Source organism: Chrysochloris asiatica, unplaced genomic scaffold (assembly GCF_000296735.1).
Source record: "Chrysochloris asiatica unplaced genomic scaffold, ChrAsi1.0 scaffold00004, whole genome shotgun sequence".
NCBI lineage: Eukaryota > Metazoa > Chordata > Mammalia > Afrosoricida > Chrysochloridae > Chrysochloris > Chrysochloris asiatica.
Window position 1 is genome coordinate 14,693,804 of NW_006408522.1, and position 20,832 is coordinate 14,714,635.

At 34.6% G+C, this 20,832-nt stretch overlaps 1 protein-coding gene across 6 annotated transcripts in view; it reads right to left on the reverse strand.

Annotated features, from left to right (window-relative positions):
- TCF12 (transcription factor 12) overlaps positions 1 to 20,832 on the reverse strand; it is a 429,352-nt gene that overhangs the window by 55,004 nt on the left and 353,516 nt on the right. For 5 of the 6 annotated variants that reach the window (XM_006831611.1, XM_006831614.1, XM_006831613.1 and 2 more), the window contains exons 9-12: positions 6,442 to 6,547; positions 4,912 to 5,051; positions 4,484 to 4,628; positions 4,092 to 4,156 (exon numbers count right to left, since the gene is read on the reverse strand). In XM_006831611.1, coding sequence (XP_006831674.1) covers positions 4,092 to 4,156; positions 4,484 to 4,628; positions 4,912 to 5,051; positions 6,442 to 6,547 — 456 coding nt within the window. Of the gene's footprint in view, positions 1 to 4,091; positions 4,157 to 4,483; positions 4,629 to 4,911; positions 5,052 to 6,441; positions 6,548 to 18,013; positions 18,146 to 20,832 lie in introns of those variants that run through there. The other variant, XM_006831615.1, reaches the window with a different exon arrangement.

The following is a 20,832-nucleotide window of genomic DNA, read 5'->3' on the forward strand; positions in this document are numbered from 1 at the left end:
ATATAGACAGGTCCAGCATGTTGCATTACTTCACTAGTTCTCTTACTTCTGCAAAAAAGAATGTGTATGTGGGGAGAGGAAGAGCAATATAACATTTTAAAAAGCCTGATAATACAATCTTTTGGATGTGCTATATGAACAATACATCATTTTATTCAACTTTATCTAATTATTTATTTTCCTATTACAAAATGACACACAAAATATATGGTTCTATAGAAATGGTTGTGCTACTTTAAGGCATTTTAAACATAAGGCTTTATTTGGCAAAATACATGTTAAATCAAGAATACATTTCTTTTTTGGATTCTCTGGCTTTAAAGAAATCCTACACTGGAATTTGTAAGATGAAAAGGGAGAAAGTCACTTAAAAAATGGAAATGGGAGTGATTTGGAGTCTAGAGCATAAACACAAAGTAAGAACTCATTCTGCATGCAGTCCATGGTCCTCATACTGTTAAATGACCAATGATGAATAACCCCCAATACCTTCTGCCAGGCTTAACCGGTAATATGCCTCATTTTACTGCAACAAATGAGGCTCCTCCTCCTATCAGTCATGGTCCATTCCAATCAGCAGGGTGCTAATAAGCCAGAGGCTAATGAAAAGGGCCTCAGACAAAAAAGACACAATAGAGAGCTCCCAGACCCAACCCTGGAACTGTGAGTCCAATTTTTTAAACACTACAGTTCACATTTCAGTTAATCTTTATTATGCTAATGTTATTGAGTGTAAGGAACAAAGAAACATTTCATGAATTACTTTTAAACGTCAACTTCCCTGAATTTTCTTTTCTTTTGTTAGAGACCACTGACCATTTAACTATCCAGATTAAAACACACACACACACACACATATACACACACACACACACACACACACACCCTTGCTCTGAGGTAGAAATCAAAACATAAATTATCACAGAGAAGCCTGATATAATCAACAAAGTTAAACAGTCCTCCTGTTTGATCTCCTCTAAATTAAAGACCAAGTGTTTTGATATGGTATTAGGCACTGAAATAAACCAGATGTTTCTTCGTCTATATAACTCTCCATGGGCACAATCTTAAAGGGTTATTGTCTGGCAAATGTTCAGGGAAACACATTAGAAATGGCACGGATACCCAGATTTTCCTTTCCTTCTATCTACCCTAGTTCATTATCTAAACTAATGTATAATCCACAGGGCTTTGGGAACTTTGTGTAAATACTTTCATGTACAATTCTCTTTCTTGCTATCCTGAGATTAAGACCACAATTATCCAGGCTTAAACCTAAAATAAAGGAACCTTTGCAAATGTATTATCTGGCCTTACATGTTTAATCACACAGCATTCTGCGTGCTCTTTAATACCTAAACTGAAGAACAAAGGTTGTACCCTCTGAAGTTTCACACATGAAAGATCTCCTAAAACATAGAGCATCAGACAATTGCAGACCTAGAAATAACTTCTAATAACAGTAGCATGATACTTTCCCATATACAACTAGATACTATATTTAAAATACCATATTCTACAGAACTTAAAAAACAAGAAGTCCAAAGACCTGAAATACCTACCATAAAATGCTGATGTATGTGCAGGTCAGAGTCTCAAGTATCACCCTTATTACGTTTCTTCTCCTTATCTCTTCTAATCCTTCCTATCCCAGACAATGCAATGTTTTTGTTTTTCGGTACATTTTCAGAGTTAAACTAAACATACATTAAAGTGAATGTGAGTCTGTAATGGGAGTTAAGAGAAAGAATGCATTTGGGGGAGATGGCTGGGCCTGGGAGAGGGGCAGCAGATGGACTGAAGGAAAGGATTTGAAGTGTGCAGACTATGGCATGCAGTGATGGAGCAGATGGAATGCATCACCATCAGCTATGACAGAAATGATTTATGGAATGACCTGGCGGCTCTTGCCTAGTAACACCATAAAATGACAGAGTTGTTTCCATGACAACCAAAGCCCACCCACTAACTAGATTAAACATTTCTTCCCTGGCTTCCACTCACAATGAATTCGGATTTTCTCTTCCAAATGTCAACCTAGTTTGGCTAGTGTGCTAGTCATAATATGGGAAAATATTCAAAGACTGGAAGGGTAGCTGAAAAGGAGCCTGACGGGCCACTGAGAACATCTCAAATTCTTGCCTGCCTGTATGCCAAAGTTCCTTTACAGAAGTTTTCTTCAAGTAAAATGAGTAAGAGATGCTGGTGGGAGGGAAGACCCCAAAATGCAGACTTCTAAAAATTGCCTAGTTCTGAAAGTAAGTGTTATTTGTCTTCCTATAGGTGAATTATCTCTTACTGACTCTTCCGGAGCTAGCACAACCTAATCAAATTCCTGGGAGCCACTCTCAGATTTAATGCTGTTAACTGTTGTCCAGTTGGTTCCTACTCATAAAGACCCTGTATAGCGTTTCCAAGAGCAGCAGGTGGAGGGTTTGAACTACTGACCTTGAAGTTAGCAGTTGTGTGCTTAACTTCATTGGCACACCAGGACTAATTTTCTCTCAAATAAGTAGGTTTTTAGATCAAGAAAGCATGATAACCTCACATAAAGGTGGGACAATCCCCCTTAGTCCTTATGGCACTGGAATATAAGTCACTGGAGCACTGCTTTTCCTGGTTAAGAGCACAGAGTTTGAAGCTAGGCAGAGTGGAAGTTCTAATATATATGGTTTTACCCTTGCTGGCTTTGTGGTCCCAAGGGCAAGCTACTTAATCTTTCTGAGCTCAAGTTACTTAACCTTTTAAACTTTAGTTCCTCATCTGTAATGTGGGGACAATCATGCCAACATCACAAGGTTTTCTTGAGGATTAAATGAAACAGGGCATGTAAATGCTTTGTATAGAGCCCAGTATCTATTAGCATTCAAATAATGCCTGATTTGGGGGCTTTGCTATCTTCATCATCATCGTGATATGATCCAAGACTGAATTCAGCTAACATTTGCTGAGATCCATTTTGTGATGTGCCTCACTATTCAGTACATAAATTAATTAGACTTGACCTTTATTTCTTAAGAAACTTGTATTCAGAAAGGTTTATTTACAGAAACAATAAACAAGGAGGTTTAGCTCTTTAAATGATCAACAGTTGCTTCCTACAACTCAAACATTAAAGTGCTCGGCTTTCCCCAAGAACAGCAACAAACGTGTTTGACAGAGTTAACAGCAGTTCAGAGAAAACATAAAAGCCACTCTGTGGGACTTAGAAATATAATGCTCAGAAGGAAAGAAGAAAGACATAGACGAAGTCTAAGGAAAAACTTCAGAAAGTACAATGCAGAAGTCTCTATTTTAAAGAAATAGATTTTGATTCATTGGATATTACTGATAGTCTTTCTCTGAGTCTTGACAGTCTCCAAAGGATTTCAGTTTATTGTAGTAAGAATCAGATATTAAAAGACAATCACTGCTTTGCCATGAATGTCCTGATACAATGTAAACTACAAGTTGTAGAGGAAAATATTCATTTTTGGCCTGAGTTACTTAACGAATCTAAATTGGGGGGGGGAGGGCGGGGAGGGAGTCTCAAGAAATTTCCTATCTCTTAAACAAAGCAGCTGCAGCTGACTCTAAAATACTTTCCACCTTTGAAAAATTTCCTAGAAAAACTACTTTCATTTCCCAGAAGAGAAAAATAACCGAGTTGTCTTTTTAAATTCCACTTGACTGATTTTAATGGGCCACTAAACAGGGTCACTATGAGTCAAAATTGGCTTGACAGCATCCAACAGCAACACCAGCAAAATGTATCTGAAGATAAAAAATAGGTCTAACTATTAATCTCAGTAATTTGTGGTTAGATGAAAATATTGCCAAATTACTTTTCCTTATACAAGGACCTGTTGCATTACGTCAAAGGCAAGTGTTTAAATTGAAATCAGAAGGGTTGTTCTTTTTGGTGGGGTGTTCTCATGAGTCATTTTAAAGGCATGTGTCAAAAAAAAAAATCAGAATAATTCTAAGTAAGTAATGAAATCAAATCTTTGTAACTAGACCCTTTAACTCTGACATACACCATCAACAAAATGTAGTTCCTGCATTCAACAATGTAAAATTCACTCAGCAGAGTATGTAAAATTAACACTCACAGATGCCAAAGCCTTTCCAAGTGCATCACCTGTCTGTGAGCTTCCAGCGGCATTCCCTCTGGTGCCTGGATATTTCAAGTAGGGAAAAAAAACAAATAAGACTTTTACCAAACAGCTATACATATTTTTTTACCAAATGGCATTCCACCTAATTTCAAGGGTGTTTTTGATCATAAAATATCACATCATCAACAATACATCACTGAATATTTAAGCTAAGGTAAAGATGGGTTCTCTTATTAGTTTCTACATTAGTAATAATAATAAGAAGAATAAGAAATATCAAAATTTCTTTTTCTTTTTTTAATACTCAATACTGTATCAAAAATTGGGATTTGCTAAAAATCCCTAAGTTAGATTGTAGGGAGTTTTGCCAAGCCTAAAAAGCTCACCTAGAATGCTGTCTGACCCATTGATGGGAGGAGTGTGAGAGGCAGCAACATAAGGTGAGCTGGTGGTACTGCCGCGGTGGAAGCTGGACATGGGTGGAAGACTCGTGTTTATGTCTGTGGGTGAAACTGAGTGTGGAGGATAACTCTAGAGAGGAGGAAAGAGAAATGATCTATTAAATACATTTCCTGAATAATACGCATACACAACTGAACATCGACTGTAATAGGCTAGAAAACATTACACACAGGCTAGGAAACACTACAAGTTAGCAATGAAAACTGCTACTATTGTCATTTACTTCAAGAAGAAAAAAAAGAGAGTCATGCTAAATTCAGTAAGCATCCAAGTATTCCAACTTCAGCAACTGTGGCTCTACTCTACAAGTGAGGACCAAATGATGCTGTGCTCTCTGTAGCTTATTGCCTACCAAGCGGTCATGTGAATGAAGGCTGCCGTAACTACTGGACTGAGACATGTGGGAAGTGGAGGTCCCCAGAATTCCACCAAAACCAGGCTGGCTCATCCCATTTGATGAACTCCAAAGGTCAGAAGAATTATGGGTCCCATCTAAGACAAAAAAGAGAAATGTAAAATTTATTTTATTTTGAAAATGCTATGAAAATTCAGAGTACCCTCTAGATACCTTTTCCTTCCTTGTTGTTAAGTGCCGTCAAGTCGATTCCGACCCACAGCGACCCTGTATACGGTTTTCCAAGGAGCAGCTGGTAAGCTTGACCAACCTAATTTTCTATTCATTGTTTCCCCTCCAAACTATGTAATTATTTAAATCAAAAAGGCAAAATTTTGTAGTTAAGAAAAAATAAAAAAATCCCAACTAATACTGTGGAGCGGATGGTGAGTTTGAACCACCAACCTTACATTAAAACTGACCTTGTGGTCCAGTGCTTATCCTATAGAGCCACACCAGGACTCCAACTATAGGGAAATGATTATAAAAATCTCCAGATCAAAATTTATATCAAGAGAGAAAATAAAAATAGAAAGTAGGTTGGGTTTAATTTTTGGTTAAATAGTATATTCAGAAACAAACAAACAAAAATTTGTTAACCCATCACAGGCAATTTATATTTTGTGAAACACTTTGAAACTGTGGAAAAATACATTTCTCTAACAGCAAACCTAAGTGATTGAAAATGATTTTATTTTAATTAGCCTCTAAATAAAAAATGCATCAGCAATATTTTCACTCACCAGTATAGAATAAAATCTGAACATATATGGGAGTTTATTGCTCCCATAGTTCAAAATCATAGGAGACCAAACAAAACTGACTTCCTAGTTACCCATTTGCTAGACACATCCCTTTTTCTCTCTTGCTGTGGTTGACAGGTGCTATTATACTGCCTCTGACTCAGGGTGGACTTCTGAGCAGAGCAGAACTTCATAGAGTTTTGGAAGCAGATTGCAAAGCCTGTCTTTCTTGCCAGGTGCCTCTGGGTGGTTTTGAACCTCCAACCTTTCAGTTACTAGTTAAGTGCTCTCACTGCTTATGCCACCAAGGGACCTTTTTTCCTCTTACCAAGGATTATTCAGTTCTATGATATTCAAGTGGTAATTCTAGGTATAATATGAGCCTGTAATTTAAATAAGAAACTAGAGTTGGTATTAGTTTTCATATATTTGAGTTCTTTTATAAGCAAAAGCAGTTCTACTTACATTCCTTAAAATATTTTTATAATCGTTTAATCGATACAACAACAATCAATACTGAATGGACACGCCACTGGTTTGCTGCATAACCCACTAAACTGTACATGGCAATAAATGACACTAGAAAAAGGTTTAAACTAAATTTTATTTTAATTCAGCTGAAAACACCTAGACAAATAATGCCTGAGGAATTCCTGTAAAGATACTTTTTTCTTGAAACTTAAAATATTAGCTAATATACAATTGATGATTGCTGTAGAATTTGACTGTATTTGTAAGTACTTACCTTGCATAAAGAAAGTGCTAGCAAACATACTGGTTGGTGGCTTGGGAGATGGATAACTAGGTGATTCACGGTTGAAATCATCTGAATTTGGGGATGGTGCATAAACCTTTAAAATTAAACAATAATTAAAATGTAAATGAGTATCACATTACTTATGCAACATGAATCCTATATTCACAAGGGGTGTAGCTAAACTCTATTTGGCCTACCCTAAACCCACATAAATAATGTCTACCTTTGTTACTAGTGAAAAATACTATTTCAAATATCCCTATAGTGTATTTTGGAGTGACAATTATACCAGATTGTTGGATAAAGTTATAAATGCTGACTTTGTTTACACAACACATATATCTTATAAGTTTATAATTAAAAATCTGATGGAGGAAGACAGAAATGCCCTTCAACTATAGTATAGAATAAAATTTAAGTTAAAAATTTGATTATTTTTACTGCTATAAGATTTACAAAATAAGGTAAAAATAGCTAAGATCCAATGTCACTATCCTTTATTTCCATTAAAAGGTTAACTGCTACAGGCACAACCCATGTTCGCAAACTTCCTTAACTTGGCTGGTTAGCAAATAAATCTAAACCAAATTCTGCGGAGGAGTTTTAATTCTTTAATTTCAAGTACACTTTCAATTCTGGCATAGTTTTAAGAAAAATCTCATTAAATTTTCAAAGCAGTATTAATTTTCTTTGGTAACCCTTGGCTTCAGATAAACAAAGTATGAATATTTGAGAATTGGCAAACGGTCAACATTTCCATTTGCTGGAAAACTCAGTGGACAAATAACCTTCATGATCAACACACGATCAAAACATTCTCATCATGGCTACTGAAACCAAGCAGAAAAGCAAACCAACAAGTAACATTTCAGGTAAAGTAGGATCATTAAGCATAAACCAAGAGTCAGGGTATTCTTCATAAACCAGAAAAAGGTCCTATTACATGTGGAAACGAATATTTCATTTGCTTGAGTTTGCCAAGAACAACAGATCCATTAAATTTCACTATAGTAGAAAAATCTTTTAAGTGTTTACTTAAGCAAAAAAATTTAACTAATCAGCTTATTAAAATATAAATGCATGTGTAAAAATTCATATGTACAAGAGGATTTCAAAAAGTTCATAGAACTAATCTTTTAGTTTCATGTTTCCATGGGCTTCTTGATGCCTCCTTGTACGCATAAACATAGAAAATATTTGGAATCACAAAAGAAACATAATAATGGTTAGGCGCCTGGACAGAAGAGTTGGGAAGGAGGACTTTACCTTTTGCCCTTCTACATAGTTTGATATTTTTACCCAGGGCTGGTATTTCTACAAGCTTAAAAAACAAACCAGGAAAGCACACCAAGATTAAAATGGAAGCCTAATTATTTATTTATATACAGACTATCAACTACATTAATTTATTCTTTCCCAGAGGTACTAGCCAGCAGTGAAGACCTTTGGCAAATTACTTAACATTCCTTAGATTAAATTTTCTCATTTGTAAAGTGATAATAATAATACCTGCATTATGGAGTGGAAGGGAAAATCGATGAGATGCTGTGAGGGGACTTTAAAAAATTTGTGGAAAAATGGAATTACAAAAGAATGAATTTTCCCAAGAACTTTCTGACGCCTCCTCGAATGTATAAAATGCTTTAACATAGTGCTTTGAACAAAGTGAGGACTCAGTAAATGTTAAGTGCACACTTTCATCTTTCTGGAGTCCTGGTATGGTGCTGTGGGTTAATGTGCTAGACTGCAAAGTCGGTTTGAACTACAAGGTTGGTGGTTCAAGCTCACCAGTTGCTCCTTGGAAACCCTCTACAGGGTCACTATGGGTCGGAATCGACTCGACGGCACTTAACAAAAACAACATCATCTTTCTGGAGTCCAGGTGTAGTGTGTAGGATACGCACTGGGCTGCTAACCACAACGTCAGCAGTTCAAATCCACCAGCTGTCCCTTAGAAGCCCTACAAAGGTACAGTTGAACTGCTCTAACTGCAAGGATGCCAGCTGCTCCTTATGAGAGAGTTGATGTTGTCTGCTCCTATAAAGATTTAGAGTCTCTGAAACTCTTAAGAAGCAGTTTTACTTTGTACTATCGGGTTGGGTGTGGTGCTGTAGGATAATGCACTGGACTGTAAGGTCTGTCTGAACTGTAAGGTCAGAGGTTCAAACTCATCAGCTGCTCCTGGGAAACCCTATACAGGGGGTCTCTGTGAGTTGGAACTGAGTCGACACCACTTAATGACAACAATAGGGTTAATAGGATTCCTGGCGTGACTCTGTAGGATCAACAATGGACTGTGAATCACAAGGTTGGTTGTTCAAACCCACCAGCTGCTCCTCGGAAACCGTATACAAGGGTCACTATGAGTCGGAACCAACATGATGGCACTTAACAACAAGGGCTGATAAGAGTTGGAATCAACTCAGTGGCAGTAGGTATGATGGATACCTGAGAAGTCTGGGCTAACACATATTCCTAAGAATTAATTACCCAGGTGAATTACCCAGGTGGATCTTAGACAAGGGATGAGAAAAATAAAATGGGTTATTCATTATACATATTTAAATATTATTTCCTCTTCTTGTTCTTAAGTGCCATTGAGTCGGTTCTGATTCACAGTGACCCTATATTGGGTTTCTGAGGAGCAGCTGGTGAGCTTGATCCACCGATCTTGCAGTTCAAACAGCTTTGCAGTCTGGCACATTAACCCACAGCGCCACACCAGGACTCCTTTTTTTTTTTCCCCCCTAGTTTACAGCAATTTCACAAAGATAGTATTAAAATGAAATAACTGGATAAAAACAGATGTGTTTAGAATGTGTTATATAGGTAGATAAAAGTTTTCAGGAAAGGAACTTTGTAGTTCTTTTTCTTTTAATCAACTTTCAGCTTCTAAACACAGCCACAGTTAGTTGTCCTAGGTCCTTTTTCCTTTGCTGAAATCACAATGAAAACCAGAATAAATCCAAAAACTTTGCCAAAAAATACAAATGAGAATAAATCGTAAAAGACAACATTACAACATATGCTTTGATCACAAATGCTTATTACTGTTGATTTGAAAGTATGGAATAGAAAATCCTCTAACTCTCTGAAGGTTATATTCTGTAACTGTATGTAAACCTCATACTTAATAATTAAGGGAAAACACCAGTTTTGATGTTTTAAGTTTCATGCCTTCTAAAAAACTTAGTTTTTTTTTCAGTCGAAATTTCTATATAATCTGTCAATTTATATTTCTCTATCCTTATTCCTATTCATTTCAGTGTATTTCATACACGGCACACTTAGGCATTTAAATTTTTCATATGTTTGGAACTGCAAGTGTAAATCAAGAGAAAAGCCTGACTTTACTGACTTACAAATTGTCTGTTACCAAATGAAGAAGAATATGCTGGTCAGATAATGGTCCTTTGATTGTTCTTATAGGAAGCAAGGAAGCAAAGGTAAACCACACAAAGCAAAGGGAGAGCTGTACTGAGACAATGGCTCATTATAGTGGTAAAACATGCCTTTAATGTTAGTCTTCTAAGTGGACCTACAAAATAAATGGGCTTTTAAAGGATTGCTCTTGTAAATGGTAAGGGTAAAACCCTAAACTATTACAAGTTTATCATTTATTTACTAACACAAGTTCAAAAGTTTTTTAATGAAAATGTTTTGAAATACACAGTTCTCAAAGAGGCCCATGTAACAGCATTTTAACACAGGCCACATAACTTTAATTTTGGTATCTTAACCATAGCTTTTAAAAAACATAGATGCAATGTTATGAAGCAGCAGTTGTGCCAGTCTCAATTTTTCAGATCAAAGAGTTCTTGCGGCAAAGCACAACTGATGTGGTCTCAAAGACTTTATTAACTCCAGATGTGGGGAAATAGTCAGCCAATTCCACAAAAAGAGCAAGTCTCTTTTAGTTACAATCAGTACTGCCCACAAATTAAAACCAGACTGCTTATGTCATCTGATCACCTGCATATAGACCAGTTTGTTCCTAGTTAATGATCTAATTGTAAGTTTAAATCTCAAGTATGATTTTGTATCACAACAAACAATCTCAAAATCGAGAGAAAAGAACATGTAATGTTTTAAGGTGATCAAAACCTACCAGGAGTCAAACTATTTTAAAGGTAAGCAGAAAAAGGTACAATTAAGTCATTTAAGCTGTGCTATAAAAGCATGTTACTTAGCAATTTTAGGATTCTAGCCTCCATTTTAGAATGTCAAGCTCACAGCAGCTTTTCTAAGCACTTTTGTTCCTCCTCTCCTGGAATGACATTGAGGGATATTTTGAGTGTTTAGTGAGGGGAACGATGAGGTTTACCCAAACTTGAGAGAATATAACTGAAAATCTAACAGATACTTCCCTTTTACTTAGGTTTAAGTTCAGCTGAAAAGAACAAATCCACATTAATATCCTGACTAGTCTCATTCTGCCTACCCTAAACTTAGTTCTTTAAGACAGATAGGAATGAATATTTACAATTACTCTTTACAGTGATCACACAATTATCCTTGGAATGTGTTAGTTCATATAACCAATTGGAGTCAAATTGGCAAAGACAGATTCCTTTTCTCTGCTTGGATGATTTACTGTAGTCATGTGGGTAACTCCAAATCCAGGGCGGACCACTCTCTGTCTTAGCTGTAGTGGCTCCAGAGCAGTATACTGTGCTCCTCACTTCAATACATCCTTCCTGTAATTAATATTGAGACCATCCCTGTGAGACAGGGAAGCATAAGGATTTATGATAATTATCAAGAAAAGAGGCAACTAGAGGGTTTTGCTGAAAACCATATATGGAGATATTCTGAGGTTACATTCAGTGTTAGACTAAAGAACAATGCTTTTTAAAACAGATTCCTAGTCTGTCTGGTGGTTGGTAATTTTAAACTTCTCCAATGATGAAGGAATGAATTCAGAAATTTCTTTAGTACCTGAGAATAGTTATATATCCTAATTAAGGCATCTATCCACAGAAAACGAGGGGAAGGTTTTAGGTCAGGACTGACCAGTAGTTCTCCATGATAGAAATGTTCTACCTGCTATATAATACTACCAGTAAGCACAAGTCGTATGTGACTTACTCAATACCAAAAAAAAAAAAAAAAAAGGTGGACAGTATGAATCAGGAACAGATTTTTATATTCCACTTAAATAGCCATTTAAATGTGGCTAGTGGTGACTTAGTGAAAAATGTGCATTTAAATCATTCTCCTTTACCCAGTAGTTAAAAATTACACTGTTGTTGTTAAGTGTTGTCAAGTTGGTTCAACTCATAGCAACCCTGTATAGGGTTTCCAAGTAGTGGCTGGTGAGTTTGAACTGCTGATCTTGTGGTTCAAATTGACCTTGTAGTCTAGTGCTTTATTTCACAGTGCCATACCAGGACTCCAAAATTACATTGTTCTTGTTGTTAAGTGCTATCTAGTTGGTTCCAACTCATAGTGACCCTGGGTAGGGTTTCTGAGGAGTGGATGGTGAGTTTGAATCACTGACCTTGTGGTTCAAACCGACCTTGCGGTCCAGTGCATTATCCTGCAGTACCATACCAGAACGCCAAGGATTTGTAAAGAAACACTCTAAGATTCTCATAAGCTTTCAGGCCTAGAAAAACCAAAATCAACCTAAGTTTTCATATAACTTGGAAAAACCTCCACCTAATTTGAAATGAAGAGGGAAAAAGAAAAAAGATGAAGATACTTAAGTTCATTTTCTGAGCACACTATGACATAAAAGTAATGACCAAAATTTCTTTCTGTCTAGGTTTCTATGAGCTCTCTTGTCAAGATGGTTTTAATAGCAGTTCTCTTTAGGTCCCAATATGTTCAATATCATTCAACACTTTAATATATGCCAGCATGGGCCTCCAACATGTGCAAGAGCTATGCTAATTATTTTCAGCAAACTCTGCAAAATAACAAAACCATTTTTTCCTACCATAATAATTTTAAGAAGATACACTATTTTATCAGGAATATCCCCTTAGTTTTTACCTGACGTTTCATATAATTATATTTTGTATTAAACAACAAAATATTTTACAAGATCTAGCCAAGTACTCAAAATAAGGGGAAAAAACCACACACATGAAAAGAAAATTGAAATAAAACAACTCAAACTCTGTATTAAAACTATAATTAAGCCTTGGGTCCATAATTTAAAAAATATGCACACTAAAGAGTCAGCACTTAAAAACTAAGATATACTAAGTAATTGCTATAAGAATTTATTTTTTAGTATTTAAATTGTTGCTGATTACCCAATGTAGATTCTGCACACTTAATGCATACCAACAGCTAGCTACCTTCTAGTCTTGAATCTTGTGGAACCTGAAACTACTAAACTAAGAAAGAGGTTGTTAAAAGAACAGTAACAAAATGAGGCCAGTATTCAAGGAAATTAAAGAAATTTCCTAAAAATCATTTCTTATTCGTTTTTCTGATCATTTTCTATGAATTACTGATCTTATGTATATCCTAGCTAAAAAATATTTTGCCAGTGACAAAATTTTCACCTTCCCGAAACCAAGATCTTTACACTTTCCTTGTTCCTTTTCTAATCAAAATTAAAACAAATACCACCTCCAAGAAAAAGACAACCAGAATTTTAAATGAAAGTATGAAATGACACTCAATTTCAAGAATTTTTCAATATATAAGATTAAACAAAATGACAGATTTGCTACATATCTTCATACTTCTAGTATTTTAATATTGTATTATATAAGATTCTATTCACCTAAGTAGCCTGCTAAAATGTAATAAGAATTTTAGTTAAAGGGTTAAACAGATGTTTATATTTTCAACAGTTTCCTAAATAAAAGAACCCATATCTGTTCCCAAGAATCCCCAGAGATATGTTTATGGGTAAAATAAGGTAAAAAAAAAAAAAAAAAGGAAAAAATCCTAGCAACAACTTAGAAAGAAAAAATAATTCTAGTTTTTGGTACAAAGCAACTTTTTTTTAGCATGTGTAACAAGCATAGACAAATAACATTATTATTTTAAAAATATTTTATTGTTTTTGGTGAGATTTTTCAGACTATTCTAATTGTGAGAAAAATTCTTAAGTAGATCAAATACATGTTAATCAAGTTTGCATTTCGAGCATAAGTCACTGGCACGCTAATATAACTGTTATCTTTTTTTTAAAATTAATAATCTTAGTTTTTCTCCCTGAGAGATAAACTATGGAGTGACTAAGAGACTGGGAAATTTAAACTTGTGTGCTAGGAAAGTGTACTGAACAAATCAGTGAGTGTCACTTCTTAGCTACCTATATTTGTAAGAATTCAGATCCATAGGACAGCACCTGACCCCCTTCTTCAATATGCTCATGGAAAGTGACTTGAGTTTCTTTCTAAAAAATAAGGCTTAGGAGAGATAAGTTACTCTCCTGGAAGAGGGAATAGTTTAAATTTATTGGTAGCTATACTCACTTGAGCCAGGAATAGAAAACTTTTTGGGCCCTCACATGCAACAGAAAAAGCAGATAATGATAGTCAAGTTGATCCTGACTCATGATAACTCCAATGTATGCCAGGGTAAAACTGTGTTCCATAGGTTTTTTTAATGGAAGATTGTTGGGAACTAGATTGCCAGGGCTTTCTTCCTAGGTGCCTCTGGATGGACTAGAACCTCCAAAGTTTTGGTTAGCAGTCAAGCATTTTAACTGTTTGCACTAGCCAAGCAAAGAGGGGGAAAAAACCCCCACCAAAACCAAGTCCTTATCATTCAACGTTTTCAGCAATCTATCTTCAGAGAGTTCTTAAATGACATCATATTCCATCTATCACAATTTAAAAATTTTAACTCTCCTGGACCCACAGACAGACTGGAAATTTGAATTAATTGCATTGTACTTTCCTTTGTTGTATTAGCTAGTAATATAAATCCTCAAAAGAACAGATACACAGCTCTACGTAACCTCACAATGATTCCTGTGTTTTTGCTAACTGAAAAGATTTAAAAACAAGTCTTAGAAGTATTTACAATGCAATTTTAGTTACTAGCTGTTCTAGTTCTTATGGAAAAACAAATTAGGTGGGCAGGCAGGCTCCAAAACCATGTTTAAACAACTGTCAGCACAATGAGTTTTATAGAAGCACTAAGCTGTTAGTCCAATTTGCCTACTTCTTAAATATATCTACAATAGCTGAAGATGCTTCATCTTAAGCAAAAACAGATAAAAATTTATTTGACTGACCATATCAATTAATATTCATAAAGGTGTTAGTCTGATTATATGTACAAGAATGGTCTAGTGTTTTCTCCTGATATATTTTCCTTCCAATGAAATATATCTTCATATAAATTGCAGTAAGAACAAACGTAAGTTTGGCTCTTTGCTATGGATACTAGTTTATCTGTCCTTGGATGACATAAGGGCAAAAACCTGCTCTTGGAAGACAGTTCTAGGTTCAAGTTCTGACCTCAGTACTTCCCTGAACCTCATCTTCCTTACTTAAAAAACAAGGCTGGTCACATATAATCAATAGGCAGTTAGGAGAATGAAATGAGAGAAAGGTAATTAAAGTCACCTACACTGGTCCCAGCACAAAACACCCTTTCTACCACGTTTAAACATTCCCATTTCTTGTCTCCCTGATTTCATTCAAAGAAGCTCTACACTCAAAATTTGTTTTGAGCTTGAATTTTAAATCTTTGATTTCTGTGATGTCTCTCAAAAGATTAAAATAATCCTTGATACAATTAAAAGAGCATCACATCTGTGCTTATTGCAATTTTTATACCTGGAACACTTTGTGGCATCTTCAGTTCAAAGCCTAAAAAAAAAAAAAAAATGGAGGCTACCAGATCAGAAGAAGGCTGAAAGCACAGAAAGCTCACGGTGAAGACAACATAAGATTCATTTTCTCACAACTTTCCTTTCCATCTCTAAGACTCCCAAACTTTCTGTACAAAGCAGCCAGTTTATATCAGTGAGAAACGGAATGCAAGTTTTTTTTATGAATAAGGAACCACAGAAGCAGATTTTCCTTCTTCTTTTTTAAATCTGAAAATAGTGAACATTCAAAATACTTTTAAGTTCCCCTATTTGTACAGAATAGAAAATTACACACAAAAGCTACATGATTTAAAGTATTAATCCCTTCTCTTTCCAAATAGTGAGAGATACAGGGTTAACATTTTTTACTTTTCTTTTCTGTACATATACTGATCACACATCTTAAGTAATAAAATTTGAATGGGTTTCCTCTAATTTCGCTTTTCCTAGAATCTTGTTCATTTTTATCATAAAAAGACCCCAAACAATATTAACTACATAGAATCAACTTGAAAACTTAAAAACAAAAACACCCTAAGGGGTAATAAAGCATTCTGTTTTAAGAACAGGACTGTACTGTTATTTCACCATCTCTATCAATGGTCACAATGGGACGTTAAAAACAAAATCAATGTGAATTTATCAGCATTTCAAAATGTTAATCTGCAATATCTTAAAATAAACGGATAAAATAGTATTAAACAGTGATCAGTAAAATAATTTAACCTGTTCACTATGAAAACTATATAAAAATTCCATAACTCATATGAGTATACTTTACTTACAGTCCAAAAATATTAATAAAGGTTATAAGATTTTACTAAAAGCACTGATGGGTAGAAACTTTGCAACGTATTTTAGGATGAAGTGTTTAGATAATATTGGGATAATCTAATTACAGTACTATAAGATTACTGAAGCATTATTAGAGAATTAGAATAAAAAACTAAAGGTGAATAAAAAAATTTTATGTAAGACTAGGGCCTTAAGATTCAGGAGACTAAGATATCATTTCTTTGTGCATTTTTTAATACCATAAAAGTCACCTTTGACCTATATCAGGCACAGGCTATCAATTTCCAGGCCACACTTCTCTGCCATACCAGCTATGCCATCCTACCGTAAACCTGGAAATACTTAATATGATCAAAGTTGTCCCCTCACACCCCAATGTAGGACAAAGAAAAATGTTGTAATAGAGTGATCTGTGCTGGCAAAGAAAAAAATGTAAGCTCAATCTGAGTTACAGTCTCTCTGCTTTAGGGGTCTTGTGTAATTAATTTACCAAACTCATACGTGGGAACACGTACACATACACACGTATACATTCACATCTTCAAACAATGTTTTACAGTCAGACACAAAAGAAAAAATTATTTTCACACTTGAAAGACCGTTGGCAAAGAAATTCTACAGAGATCCAATATTCCACTTATATTACCTACCTACCTACCATTCCTGCGCTCCAAAACTGCTTATACTAGAGACAACTCCAACTTACACTTTTTAATGAAGCTTAGGGTTATTTTGGTCTGATTATCGCCATGAAGAAAGCTTACTTAAAACTTTACAACCACTCTGGTCCGGAAAGGCCTCTCCAAAGCAGCGGGGATAAAAGTGTTTTTATTAGTTCTCACGTACTCTGGATACAGCCATAGGCTTCTTGAAAACATTTTCAAGTGAAAAATGGGAAGGAACTAAAGGGATAAACTTTTCTGAGTTTTATATACTTTAGAAGAATGTAATTCAATTTTCTTTGTAATAAAAAACATTAATATTAAAAATGCTTCTACCTTGGGCCAAAAAAAAAAAAAAAAAATCACCAAAGCCATATTTGAACTTAGTAAATCACTTAATGGAAATAATTTTTCCAGACTGTGGAGAAAAAAACTAAATTTTTGACATAACCCAAGGCCATTATTCATTCATACAACATTTTAAACATATGGTTTATCATGTATATTAAAGATGACTGCTATCAAATCTTCCAGAGAAGTTTACTACTTTCTTCTTGGAATAAACAAATCCTCTGATTGCAATATTTTTGCAGAAATAGACAATACTAAATAATTAATTGAAATGAACAGAAAATTACTATTTAAAAATACCTAATCATGTGCTATAAATCAACCAGGAATATATTCTTTGGCAAATGTATAAATGCATTCTTTGAAAACTAGTGATTTATTTTATGAATCTGTACAGGGTCAAAATTCTAGTTTGATTGGAAACAGATGGTATCCCAGAAAACTCAGGCTCTAGACCTGAAACTCCAAACAGGAAATACGGCCTTTGCAAGCTGACTGCTTCCCTAATCATTCCCAGAGATTCATACTTGTTATTTTTATAAATATCCAAGATGACTTTCATCTTTCCCTTCCATCTAAAATATATATGGTAAGCCTCAAATAATCCTCAATATACGTGTGTGTGTATTTCATACAGATTATGTAATTATAAAAAAATGACATTAAAATAAATGTACTTTTAATACTGCTGCTCAAAGAGATCAGGCTAAAAATAACTTACAAATTAAACTTTATTTTCTATACTCTTCAAAAATAAAATATATGCCAAAAACTAATAAGTAACTAACTGTATCAGAGAAACAACTTTACTGACACTAGTTACAAAAAATTACAATTTATGTGCACAGTCCTACAGAATAAAACAAACTCACCTATACTATAGTAAAAAGCAATTAATCCACACTGCTTTTCTGTTAAACAAGCTAGTTAGAAGCTATTATGAACAAAGAAGCAGGCTTACCGTTTTCCCATTGTAGTAATACATCAAAGAATTACTGCCCATTCCAGGGACAGGATAAGCACAGTACATGTTGATTTTGAAAATGCTAGTTAGCAGCTAATGCACACAGCTTCTCTCTAGGACATACATCCACGCAACCAAAAAGAGTAAGTCTTCAGCAGTACTATGCATCCACACATGGATCTACTCAAAAGGAACTTATGCAAAATAGGACTGAACCAATTCACAGAGCACAGAGGGAGGATTTATGCTGTAAGTAGCCTCTTTCAATTTCTATCCAGTCCTTGCACTGGTGGAGGATACCAATAAGACAAATTTTGGGGTGTTACAAAATACAAGTCACATAACAAATGCTAAATAAAGAAAAGAGCTATCATGTCCTGGAGAGAAGTATCTCAAGAAATTATTAATTTTGTCACAGACAGAGATATAGAGGGAGACAAACGAAGAGGAGAAGTGGGAAACAGAAGAGGGAGAGGAAGAGGGAGAAGCAGAGACTGACTACAAAGGAAGGCAAACTGACAGATCTTCTGCTAATCTGTTTTTAGTTGTAATCAAGTTAGTGCACTTGTGGCAGTGGAAACCTAGCTTGCTGAACCTCTAGCAGCATTACCATCTGGCATGGTCTAAAGTTGCTTCCAACTTTGATAAACACATGATCAAGCAATCAGGAATTGGAAACACTGAATCATATGTAACAAGAAGGATCTAGACAGTTAAGCCTGGTACAAAATCACTTCCTCTGAGAAAGTGGACCTATCATGTAAGTAACTACCTCTTAACTAGAGAAAATATAAGTTCCAAAAATAATTTTGAATATGAATGAACATTTCATGAAAAAGTCCAGTTCAAAAATAGTCTGAAAACATAAAACAAATTGTTTTTAAAATGCAAACATTTAATATTACATATATTTTTTTTCAGTAATAAAATTTCTTGAATTCTTCATTTATTGCACCAAGAAAAAGTTGATAATGGACTGCAGTCTTCTAGAACATCTAGTACGTATTAAGCAATTCAGTAATTAAATAGAAAAAGAAACAAACAAGGTTTTGTTTCCTTTAAGTATAGTATGAAAGGCTGGTAAATGAAAGAACAAAATGTATACTCTGATTAACTAAATAAGGTTTCTTAGGAGTCTTTTTTACCAGGTTCATTATTGTTCTTAAAGAAGACTTTATATCTTGGTATTTTATGTGAATACTAAGATTTTTCAGAAAGAAAAATAATGTAGGAATGCATCTCTCATAGATTAAAAAAAATTCATTATACTTAGAATAAAAACGTTTTAGACTATGTCTGCTATAGATGTTTCACATACACTAGTTTTGCTATTTAAAAAATTCCCAATTTGTCTTTTGGTAGGCCAATGTGAATTCTAACACCCCAGCTACCCACCAAAAAACAGCAACTTTTCTTTCCTCTCATTTCTATCAAAAAACCTCTCTATACTGCTTCCTCTTATGGCTTGGAGATACTCTAATAGGAGTTAATCACAGGGGAGTGTATTAAAAGCTAAAGGAAAAAAAAAAACAGTCACATCTTTATTTTTTAAAGGCATTTTTCATGAAGCAGAAATCCTCTAAGAAATATTCTTATAAGGGACCAAAAACAAAACAAAACAAAACAAAAAACACCACCAAACCAACCCATTCTTATGAAACATACTGATCAAATTATAGCAATAAAACCAAATCAGACAATAAGACAGACTAACTACACAATGTTTTAAAAGCTGATGGTATCGTAACAACAATAAAACCTCCCCACACCCTCCAGATATAGAAAAGGCTATGCAGCAGCTGCAAAAGAACATCACTGTACAGCAGACTATTAAAATGCCAGTCTGCAGAGTGGTTTGTAACTTCCTCCCTCCTGAGAGACCACAAAGATCCATTTCAATCCTTAAGAGAACTGTGTAAAAAGCTTTGATTTACAATTAACAATGCAATGCCTTAAAACCATTCAAGTAAATTTTAGTCTTTTATAGACATGGTCTTTCTCTACTGACAAAACAGCTACTTAAAAAAAAAAAAAGTAAGGAAAATCAACCATTTAAAATGACCCTTTATCTCTTAATTATTAAAAAGAAAAAAAAATTACTTCAGAGTAGAAATTATGGAGGAAGGATAGGGAAAGGAGCCATAAGGCACTGACCCATTTCAACATTTTCTTCCTGAAAATGATTGCACTAATCTGAAAAAAAACTTTTTAAAATTGGTCAAAAAAATAAAAAAAAAAAAAAAATCCCCAAATCATTCACCTGGTAATTGACAGAAAAGAGAAGATAGAAGTATGTTGTCTCATAAGACGCATGGCATAATGTAGATCCACCTAACTATGCAAGCATGACTATTCAACCAATGACATTTAAATATGTCATCTTCAGGTGTTTATTTTATAAGGAATTAGATGATATACTGAAGGGAATAAGCAGACAGGTAAAAAATAATTTCAAAGTAAAACCAAACAGTATAACCTTTTCACCATTCTCAAATCAGTTTATTAAATAGCTGTATAAGATTTGCTGTTCAATCTGAAATCTGAACATGAACTATAATAGTGTTTAAACAAAGCTGAGTAATTAATTACAAGCTTTTGCTTCTCATCCTTTCCGAAAAACAGATATAAAATCCATTCATTTGTGTATTAAGAAGCGCTCTCCACCAATAAAACCAAATGAAACACCTCAATGACTTGGCACACACTACAGCTTAAGTTATCAAGGATGAAGAAATGTAAAAGATACATAAGTTAAAATATTAATTATTATTAATGATATTAAACGAATTCTTCAACCATGTTGTCATCAAGCAAAC